The 10,000-nt window shown below is 48.8% G+C and overlaps 1 protein-coding gene across 1 annotated transcript in view; it reads right to left on the bottom strand.

The window, feature by feature from the left end:
• Window positions 1–10,000, bottom strand: part of SSRP1 (structure specific recognition protein 1) — a 105,048-nt gene that overhangs the window by 28,148 nt on the left and 66,900 nt on the right. The window contains exons 8-11 of the mRNA XM_085881131.1: window positions 8,824–9,045; window positions 8,562–8,634; window positions 8,284–8,404; window positions 6,670–6,715 (exon numbers count right to left, since the gene is read on the bottom strand). Coding sequence (XP_085737257.1) covers window positions 6,670–6,715; window positions 8,284–8,404; window positions 8,562–8,634; window positions 8,824–9,045 — 462 coding nt within the window. The remainder of the gene's footprint in view (window positions 1–6,669; window positions 6,716–8,283; window positions 8,405–8,561; window positions 8,635–8,823; window positions 9,046–10,000) is intronic.

Here is a 10,000-nt window from a genome sequence, read left to right on the forward strand (position 1 = left end):
GAATACGAGGAGAAAGTAAAGGAGCAAGGAATGAAGCAGGAAGGAGAAATCAGGAGATTGAAGGACACAACGAGATTGGAGAGGGAAGAACGAGAGGAACAATGGAATAGAAAACAAAAAGAACATGAATCTGAGGTTGACCAATTGGAAGAAAAGCTGAGGCTGGAGTATGAGATAGACAAAGAACAGCGAATGAAACACAAACAGGAGATTAACCAAATGAAGAAAACCATGAAACTGGAGAAGGAAGGACAGGAGAGGAAACGAGGAAGAGTCGTGAGAGAACAGCGAATGAAACACAGGAAGGAAATGAGCCAATTGAAAGAAACGATGAGATTGGAAAACAAAAAGCAGGAGGAACAGTGGGAAAGAAAACAACAACTCTATGAGTGTGAAATTGAACAACTAAAACGGAGGGAGAACGAACAGCTAATGGGGCTCAGAGAGAAAGAACGACTCAGATGGGAAAGGAAAAGGAACCAGGAAGAGACAGAAAAAAGGAACCAGGAGAGAAAATGTATAGAGACACGGGAGACAGAAAAAATAGAGGAGAGACTGCACGATGAAGACGGGGTAAGTGACGCACACACACACACGGAGGTAGTGGAGGACAATGGGGGTGAGCTGGCGGACTGTGTAGGGACCCAGTGCGAGCACCTGGATGGCCTCCTCCAGGAACGAGGGGAGGGAGTATGCCCCCTTGAGGAGAGTCACGACCAGGTGAGTTCGGTCGTGCTTTGCGAGGTTGAGGGGAGGAGTGCTGCGAACGGGTGCTTGGAGAGCTTGGGGGGTATAGAAGAGGCCCCAGAGACCCTTGTGGGGACTCGAATCCCCAGTGTGGTTGTCCCTGTGTGTGTGGTGCAAGGTGTGAGTGCGTCCCCGTGTGTGGAAGCGACCCCGTGTGTGAGTGGTGTGGTGGCGATGGTGCCGGAGTGCGTGCTTCCCAGCACGCCGTGTGTGGATGAGGCACCGTGTGTGAGAGAGGCCGTGTGTGTGGATGAAACGGCCAGTATGAGTGAGGAACCGCGGATGAGTGCCCCCGCGTGTGTGAGTGAGGCACGGTGTGTGGATGAGGCACAGCGGTTGAGTGCCCTCGCGTGCGTGGGTGAGGCACCGCGGGTGAGTGCCCCCGCGCGAGTGAATGGAGCACCACGTGTGAGTAGTATGGTTTGTGTGAGTAGTGAGGCACGCGTGAGTGAACGGCCGTGTGCAAGGTCGCTGTGTGCCAGGGAGACCGTGTGTGTGAGAGAGCGGTATGAGAGGGAGATGTCGGTCGGCATGCGGGAGCACGCAGCCGCGTCTCCCCGTGTGAATGTGATGGTGTGGACTGTGTGCGTCGTAACACGCGGGAGTGCGTGGGTTGAATGGCGACGACGACGACGACAGATGAAAGAAAGCCGAGTAGCGGCTGTAGCTATTTCGGGGACCGTGCCGGGTTCGCCCAGCAGTGAGTACGCGGTCCGTGCTGTGCAACGCACGAGACCACCACGTGCTCGCTTGCGAGAGTGAAGTCCCGGTCCGGAAACGCACGCGGTGGATTTGCCGATCCCGCGGACGGACAAAGTTTAGGCAGGTAAATGGATTTGGACCGGACGGGTTCTCCACGCGATCGTGTGTGTTCAGCTCCAACGGGCAAAGCACATGTGTTCGCGTGGGAAACCCCTCGAGACGTGGGGCTTGTGTTTTTTTTTGCGCACGGTGACGTCATGGCTGCACGTGGGGTTGGAATCCGGCAGGAGGGGTATCTCTGCCGGATGGCACCGTCCAAGGAGGGACGAGGAACACTTGCAGCTGCATGACGTCACGGACAGGTGCAAAGTGCGCGAGCTCTGAGTTGCTGCGCAGGTGCTGCGCATGGGAAAAAAAAAAAAAAAAAAAAAGCAAGCCTCACTTTCGGGTGTACAGGATTCCTGGGCAAGGGGTGAAAGACCCCCTTACCTGGGCACAGGATGAAAACTAGTTAGGGGGAAGGGTTAGCTTAGTTAGACCGACTTCATGGGGCAGGGGTAAGTCCTCATGGAGTCCGTGGAATGGATTAGTTAGAGGGATTTAGTGAGCTTTAGGTTGGGAAATAAAATGATTTATTTGGAGACAGTGACAGACTTGTGGATGTGTAGAGGGGACGTAGTTTAGCTACGTAGTGTTAAAAGGAACGTGCTATAGTGTAAGGGACGACGTGGGAGCACGAGTTAGTTAGGGGAGGTAGTTAGAAGGATGGCAGAGTTCAGCAGTGTGTGTTGAAAAGTTGGTGAGTTGTGAGGCATGTGCTTGGTGAGTGAGTGAGGCCAGCGGGTCTGTGTGTGTGGAGTGAATGGGGAATGCATGGTGCGATGAGTGATTGGGGGGAGGAGTGACTCCCGCCCAAGGGACCCCCGGGGTCAGTGTAGAGTGAGTTAGGGGGTTAGTCAAATTGAAAAATGGAGGTCGTTTTGTTGTTGGTGGGAAAGTAGGCTCGAGACCCATTTGGAGGGGTGCAGGAGCCCTGTTGACGGGCTTGGGAGCGTGGCTGCGAAAGGTGAGTATCGCTGAGTGGGTACCCCGGGCACCAGGCTAGTCGGCCGCGGTAGGCCATGGGCCCATGGGGGGCCGGGATGGAGTAGTGGGCACGGTTGCGCCTGCTTGGTGCGGGGGCCCGGGGCGCCATTAGCCGCGTGGGCAGTGTTGTGGGCATGGGGGACCCTCGGAAAGGGGACCCGGTGGCCGGACTGCCACGTGTGCGATGCAGGGGAGGTGCCATGGGGGGCACTCCCCGGTGTTAGGGAGCTGGTAGGCTCGGAGGCAGTGTAGTGCCCGGGGGTGCCATAGCGGGAGATTCGGCAGAGGGTCGTGCCTGCCAAAGGGAGCCACGTGTCCTAGCCAGGAGACCGTGTGAGGGCACGGAGAGAAAATTGGGGGGCGAGGCACGAAATTGTGAGGACACCAACACAGGCGACGGGAATCTGGGTTGTTAGAACCAATAGTTTAAGCGAGAGGCGCTTGTTGAAAGCCCCGGGGTAGTTTAACAGTTAAATGGATAGGGTAGATTAGGAAGTGTACCCCTCCGCACCATCCATCCCCTCGCTGTCGTTGTGGGCTGCTGGACCCACTTTGGTTATAGATCGCCGAACTCTGGGGAGGCCATTCTGAGGCTTGAATTGGGCCTCGGCACAGGACGTTAGCTCTCCCTTATTCCCCTCCGGGAAGGGAACGTAGGGGTTGGGAGTAGGCTAGGTGACAGAATAGGTTAGCCGAACAAGGACGATAAAGGGGGTTAGGGGACGATTTATAGTGGGGGAGTAAAAATAAAAACAGAAAAAAATTAAGTTGGGGCTAAATTGGGGTTTGACAAATTAAGGGAGTGGGTATGTACAGTGACAGGCAAAGGCGATAGGTTGGAAGGGAGACAGGTAGGTAGGTCCGAGCCCGCCTTCCAAGTGGCCAGCACCACCGCACTCCCTCCACCAACCTCCACTGACGGCAAAAGCTGGCCAGCTTCATCTGCTGGCTGTGTACTTCAAGGCCTGTGCCGGCCAGTTCGTCTGCCGGCTGTGTTTGCCTGCAGCGGCCTTCTTCTGCGGGCTGTGTTTGCCTGCTCACCTTTGCCATGCCATGCCCACTGCCCAGGTTCACCAGCCCCGTTCAATTTTTGCTTTGCCCCCCCCCTGTTCATTTCCATGTGCGCCAGGATCGTAAAAGCAACAGTTTGCAAGCTGCGAGAACTGCCCTGTTGGCAGCTACAACACGGGCCTGCAGTGGCGGCCCGTGCACCGTGTTTGTGTCCATCCATTCGTTGTGCTCATTGCGTGTGCCACTTGAGCTGGCACGGAGACTGCGTTTGTGCAGCCCATGCACCGTTGTGGTTCACTGCGTTCAGTTCAAAAGGGAAGGCCTTGGACTGCGTGTGAGCAGCCAGCCACGTTCCCTGTCACTTGCATTGTTTTGAGCCAGAGACTGCATGTGGGCAGCCTGGCTCCCTGCTAACTGCTTTTCTTTGCAGAGTTCAATGATCCTGGGCCATGGTTTAGTGTAAAATTTGTAAGTTAAGGTTAAGATGTACTGTACATATGAGTGCGCCCCCGGCATGTATGTCTTAGCGCCGGCAATTTTATTTAAGTCGTCCATGTGAGTGAGTTTGTTTAGGTAGTTACGCAGCCCTCAGGTTATTTATTTTGGGGACACGAATACCATGAATGTCGCACTCAGGGATCCGTAGGTAAAATGTACTAGGGGAAAACTACACATGATGGCACACGAAAATTTGACGACTCGGGACGAGTCTGTAAAAAGGGGAGGGGGTAGTGTTGTGGTTACCAGATTCGCAAACCACCATTCAGGTCCCTTAGGTGAGGTATCTCGGCAAGTATATGTGTAGTTAGGCCCAAACCCGTTGTCTAGTGGGAATACATGTCATTTATACGTGCTGCGACTCTTCAGGATAGCCGTTTTTCTTTTACTATCTTTATTTTGGACCAACCGCCATGATTACCACCACAACCACAACATCAACCACCAACCACAACACCGCTTCACCACAACCGCCACGACCTTCACGTCACACCTCGCAACCGTAGCATCGCCACCGTTCTTGCCCCGCTGTGGGTACCGGTGTTGGACTCGTGCAGGGTGCACGTTGAACAGCGTGTACAAAATCACGGATTTTGTGCTTCAAAAACGGATCAAAAACGACACACGCCCACTTTTTGCCGTCCAATCGGTGAGCGAGGGGCGATTTGGCCCCGCCTCCAGAACGATCGATATATGCAAATTTGTGGATCAAAAAGCCTTCACGCCCACTTTTTCTCGGGCCAATGGGGAGCGAGGTGAAAGGTCAAAGGGAGGGGGTCAAAGGCGAAGCTACGGAGGGGGATAAAAGGACGGTGTTCGTCAGTCAGCAGAACGAGAAGGAGTCGGAGGGTGGAGAGAAGAGTGTGGAAGTCTGGAGCCCGAAGCCTGCAGTAGCTGGAGAAGCTGAAGAGAGTCGAACGAGGGGAGCCCAAAGAAGGATCCAGGGTGGAGAGTCCAGAGGCGGAGAGGCGGCAGCGGCGAAGGCAGACGAGGGGGTGCTCGCGTCGGTGCCAGGAGCTGCACGCCCGAGGGAGGCCGGCAGCGCGACCTGGCCGAGGTGGAGACGCACACCAGGGATAATAAAGATCCTCTATACCCCGAGCATCAGCAAACCCCTCCTGTTTCCCCCCGCGCTGAGATAGTGCGACCAAGGGGGCCCCTTTTTCCCACCCCCTGCCAGGCACTGTCCGCGAGGCCCGCGGAGTGCGGCGCCATCGCCGCTCCGCGTCTCATCACCAGACGGGTAGGCGCGACCCGGTCTCGGCCTCAGGCCTGCCTCATTCTTGGGGGATTTCTTTTCCTTGGTTTTGGGTATGTGTTGTCGGCGCCGTCTGTGAAGTAGAATTGTATAAGTGTTGCCGTGTGCTCGGTAGTCGGTATTAGCTCTGCATTGTTTTCGCTTTTATATTTGCTTTTTGTGTAAATGGAATTGTGTTTTCTTTTTTTTGTGTGCTTTTGGTGGAATTGTATCTGTGTGCTTCCCGTGTGCCGCGAATAAATGTGCTTTATTGTTGAACTGTTCTCCCGCTTCGCTTCGTCTTTTCCCCCATTGAACCCTCATCTTGCTTCACGTAAAGGGTTGGTAGTGGGCTGAGTACGCCCGATAATTAATCGAACCGTCGAGGTCGACGATAACACCGCTCGGTTATTCTGATAGTACGGAACGGGTCGCTTAAGTGGCCCGTGTCCGAAGTCGACCTGCGGCGAGGTGCGATCGCCCGGTCTACCCTCCGCGTGGGTACTTAGGTAGGTCGAATTTGGCGAGCAACCCTATCCCACGCGGGGGCTGATTGGCTCGATCGCGGTGAGACCGAAAGGTCCACCCGTGACTGGTTCCCGGCGTTAGTCCGAGAGGGTCACGACTGGATTGTCCGTCCGGTGGGCGACGTGCCGCGATTCGAGTTACGTGGCCGTTCGCACGCCGGCGGGCGCGGAATCCGCAACAATATATACACACATATATATATACATATATACATATATATACACATACATATATATACATATATATATATATATATATACATATATATATATATATATTGCTTGGTTCTGGGGCCACAATAAATTATACTGATTTTGATCATCATTGATGATCATTTTGATCATCATTGATGATCATTTGATGATCATCATTTTGATCATCATTGATGATTTTGATCATCATTGATTTTGATCATCTATTGATGAAAGGGTGCAAGGAGAAGTGTTTGTTTGTGTGTATGTGTGTTATAACCATGGCCACCACTAGCTAATTGTATCAACAGGAAATTATAGAAATCTGACGTCTCTCAACCATGGATATTTCGCGTGTTCCTATATTTCCGTGAATCCAATTTGCATTCAGGAACAGAACAATTATAGTTAACCATTATGAAATGTTCTCTCTTTCATCTAAATGCTGAAAATTAGGTTTAAAAGACTGAATTACAGATTTTGCACTAGCATTGGCAGGTTAAAAGTGCCTGGTGAGCAGAACAGTCAGTGAAAACACAGCGCATGCACAAAAGGCCTCGTAAGCACTCATACGTCATTTTGAAAGTCTCTTATTGGAATTGAACAAACCACTGAAATAATCCCAAGAATTATCCAAATGTCCCACTGGAGATCAAATTTCAAACTCACTCTTCTGCGACATCCTCTTCTTCGTCCCCAGGATTAAAAGATTCATCTGGCATAAAACAGTGTTGGGAAGGGAGGATAGGTCTATGTCAAGTGAAAAGCATATTAAAAAACAGGGTGCCAATAGAATAAACTGGGTCTCCTACAATATGCTACAGCTACACCTTTAAATTACTTTAGTCATCCAAATACAGTAAACCTTCAAATATCACGGGTTGTAATATTGCGAGTTTCGACCAATTGCGGGCAACCTATTGTGTTCCGATTTCATTATCGCAGAATTTAATTTCGACCAATCACGGTTTTTGAGCTGAGATGAGTCATCATTTATGTCCTGTGCGTGTACGATTATCTCCCATTACGAGCCTTGTGTTGTTTCTCATGCATTGTTTTTTGATGACGCCCAAACATAAAGTGATGGACAAAGTTAGTTGTGCCAAAAAGCAGAGAAAGGTCAAATTGTTAGATTGGTTGGCTTGAGGAGAAATGCGGCATCTGTACGGGCCGCCATTACGGGGTCAATGATTGGAGGTAAAACCTTCCCCATTGTACTCTTCATTCTTAAACCTTCATTTTCCTTCAAACCTCATTCCCAATTCTGTATTTGAACTTTATTCCTAACCCCTTAATTTCCAACACCCGGATTCGAACACCCGTTCTCAAACATTCTCATACGCAGCTCATTAAACAAATTGAGGTGAAGGGATTTATGATGGAGCAGGTTTTTAACACCAAGACGGGATTATTCTGGAAGACGATGCAATCTCGTAACTTGCTCTCCAAGCAGGGAAGATCGTAGTTCAAGGTAAGGAAGGTGATCAAGGATCGTGTTACCTTTCTCCATTGTAGGTTGCGGCAATGCTGCAGGTACCTTCGTCATAAAGCTAATGCTGCTTTTCCATTTGCTGAATTGCCTTCCCCACTGACCCTTCCCCCTCTCCCTCCTATAACATCATCAACCTGAGCTAAGTCTTGTGTTTTCTATTTAGAGCAAAGTACAATGTGAGTATGTAATATGTTTACCGTCACCCACCTCGCTGTTTTGTAATAAATTTAAAAGGTAAAACTCTTGTGTTTTTGTTTAATTTACACTGTATTTATTTTATTTTCATGTTTATTCCAATATTAACATGCTTCTTTTTAACATATTTATTTCAATTGCAATGTGTTTACTTCTGGCTGCTGTCGATCTTACTGTATTCTCAAAGCCCAGGAACCGAACTCCCCCTCTTCCCATTGGCCCTTGGTTTCCACAATCATGGTTTTTAACCATCGTGGCATTTTCCAGGAACCCAATGCCCACGATATTGGTGGGTTTACTGCACAACAAAACAACCATGATGCTTTTGTTTCTTTCCTTATTGCCAGCATGGAAAGGGGCACCTATTACTGGATGACCATTAGCATCAAAAACACAATGTGATATCATCACGCATGCTACAGGATACATCGTTGGGCCAAGTTTCAGAGACTGGTGCAGGATGACATTCTGTGACCCCTATTACAACATAATAAAAAACCACCTGAAAGCAGGCATGAATCAGCGTTTCAATGACCCCATTAAGCTTCTATCATGCAGTTCTACATCCACCACAAGTTCTTACAGCCTCTCCTTACCAGTTTCACTGCCTGATCCAGCCTCTGCCCTTGTCCTGCCCTCCTCTTTCATGCGCTGCAGGTATACGTCATGAGAGTCGTCATCAGAGTCCTCAAGTTCTTCTTCGTACTGCGGAACAGTCTTGGGGAAGCGATTGGGGGAGAGAAAATGGATTAAGAAACCAAAGAATTAAAAAGGAAGCCGAGGGAACATAAATAAAATTCACAGGGTAGAAAGGGTGTCTGTAAGTTGGTTTGCCGTAGGAACGTGTTGCAGGGGAAGGATAGAACCTCCTTACCTCCTTTAAACCACGGTTCTTAATGTTCAGTTTTTTGTTGTTAACAAAGTCGAAGAGGTGTCCATATTCCTCCCTACAAGAATGGCGCAACGAAGCAAAGGCATTTGAGATTTACATATTAATTATATCCATCTGTGCCATCTGGGATGGCCTAGACAAGTGACAATTGCAAAGTATTTTTTTATATTGATAGAATTTGATAACTCAGGAATGATGACTCAACAAGCAAAACACACCGCCACGAGTTAAACGATATACGGACCTCTCAATGCTGCTGAAAGTAAAAACATTGCCCTGCTTGGTCTCTATCTCAAAGTCAAACGAGCGTGTTGTTGTAGTCCCACGTGCAAAGTTGACGAAGGCAATCTCGTCGAAACGCACATGCACCGGGGGCTTGTGCACATAGACAAAGCCTCGTTCAAGCGGATACAGCAACCCGGAACCAGCACGGTAAGAACATGTGATGCAGCTGGCAGATGAATGACTTGCAGTAGGAAAGAATAAAAGATTAAAATATTAACAATTTTAAAAAGGATATATTATGGAGACAAAAAACAAACAAACAATAAATGGAACGGTACTCGGTAGAGCGCATACCTTGGCCAGGCTGGACGGTTTATGTTTTGTATCCCACTGATGGGCCGGATCTACATCCAGATCTGAACCAAAATTTAATCAACTCATCCTTGTCACACACCCAACCTGTCCACCAAATTTTCTACAAAATCCATCCATACCTTTTTGAGATATCAATCTTAAACAGACAAACAAACAGATAGGGGTGTAAACATAACCTCTGTCCACCATCGGTGGTAGCGGTAACAACGAAGCATGAGGAAGGAAAGGATGTAAAAGGCAAAACAGCGGTGGAGGTAAAATGTAAGGAGGCCAGCAAAACCTCCTTCAGTTGATAATTGGTGGAGAACACCTATCTGGCAAACTGATTTTTCTGACAAACCACTGATCATAAAGTTTCTTCAAAAATTAAGAGGTGCTATTTGAGATCTCCAATTGCAAAAGGTCTATTGTGCCTGAGGAAGCCAACGAAACGTTGCCCATGTCTGCTCTCGCTTTTTTGCTCAAATTAGCGGAGTCGATCTATTTTTTTTTTTTTACTTTTGGTTGGAAGCGCCTTCTTTTTAAAAAAATCTGTAACCAACCACCCCAGTCTTATTCAAAAAATATATATATATATATATATATGACATACAAGCTCATCTAAAATATGAACCTGGAGAATTGCAAAATCACGAATGTACTGACGTGGTCAAAAATATTGGCAGCCTTGTAATTTTTTCAAATGATGCGTCATTTCTTCCAGAAAATTGTTGAAATTAAAAAATCTTTTGGTATCCACATGTGTATTTCTTTGGTTTACAGTGGAACAAAACAAAAAAAAGGCTGAAAAAAAACATTACTAGATCTCAGCTTATTCCACA

Source organism: Eptatretus burgeri, chromosome 5 (assembly GCF_056783735.1).
Source record: "Eptatretus burgeri isolate ZD-2024b chromosome 5, Ebu_testis_v1, whole genome shotgun sequence".
NCBI classification, from domain to species: domain Eukaryota; kingdom Metazoa; phylum Chordata; class Myxini; order Myxiniformes; family Myxinidae; genus Eptatretus; species Eptatretus burgeri.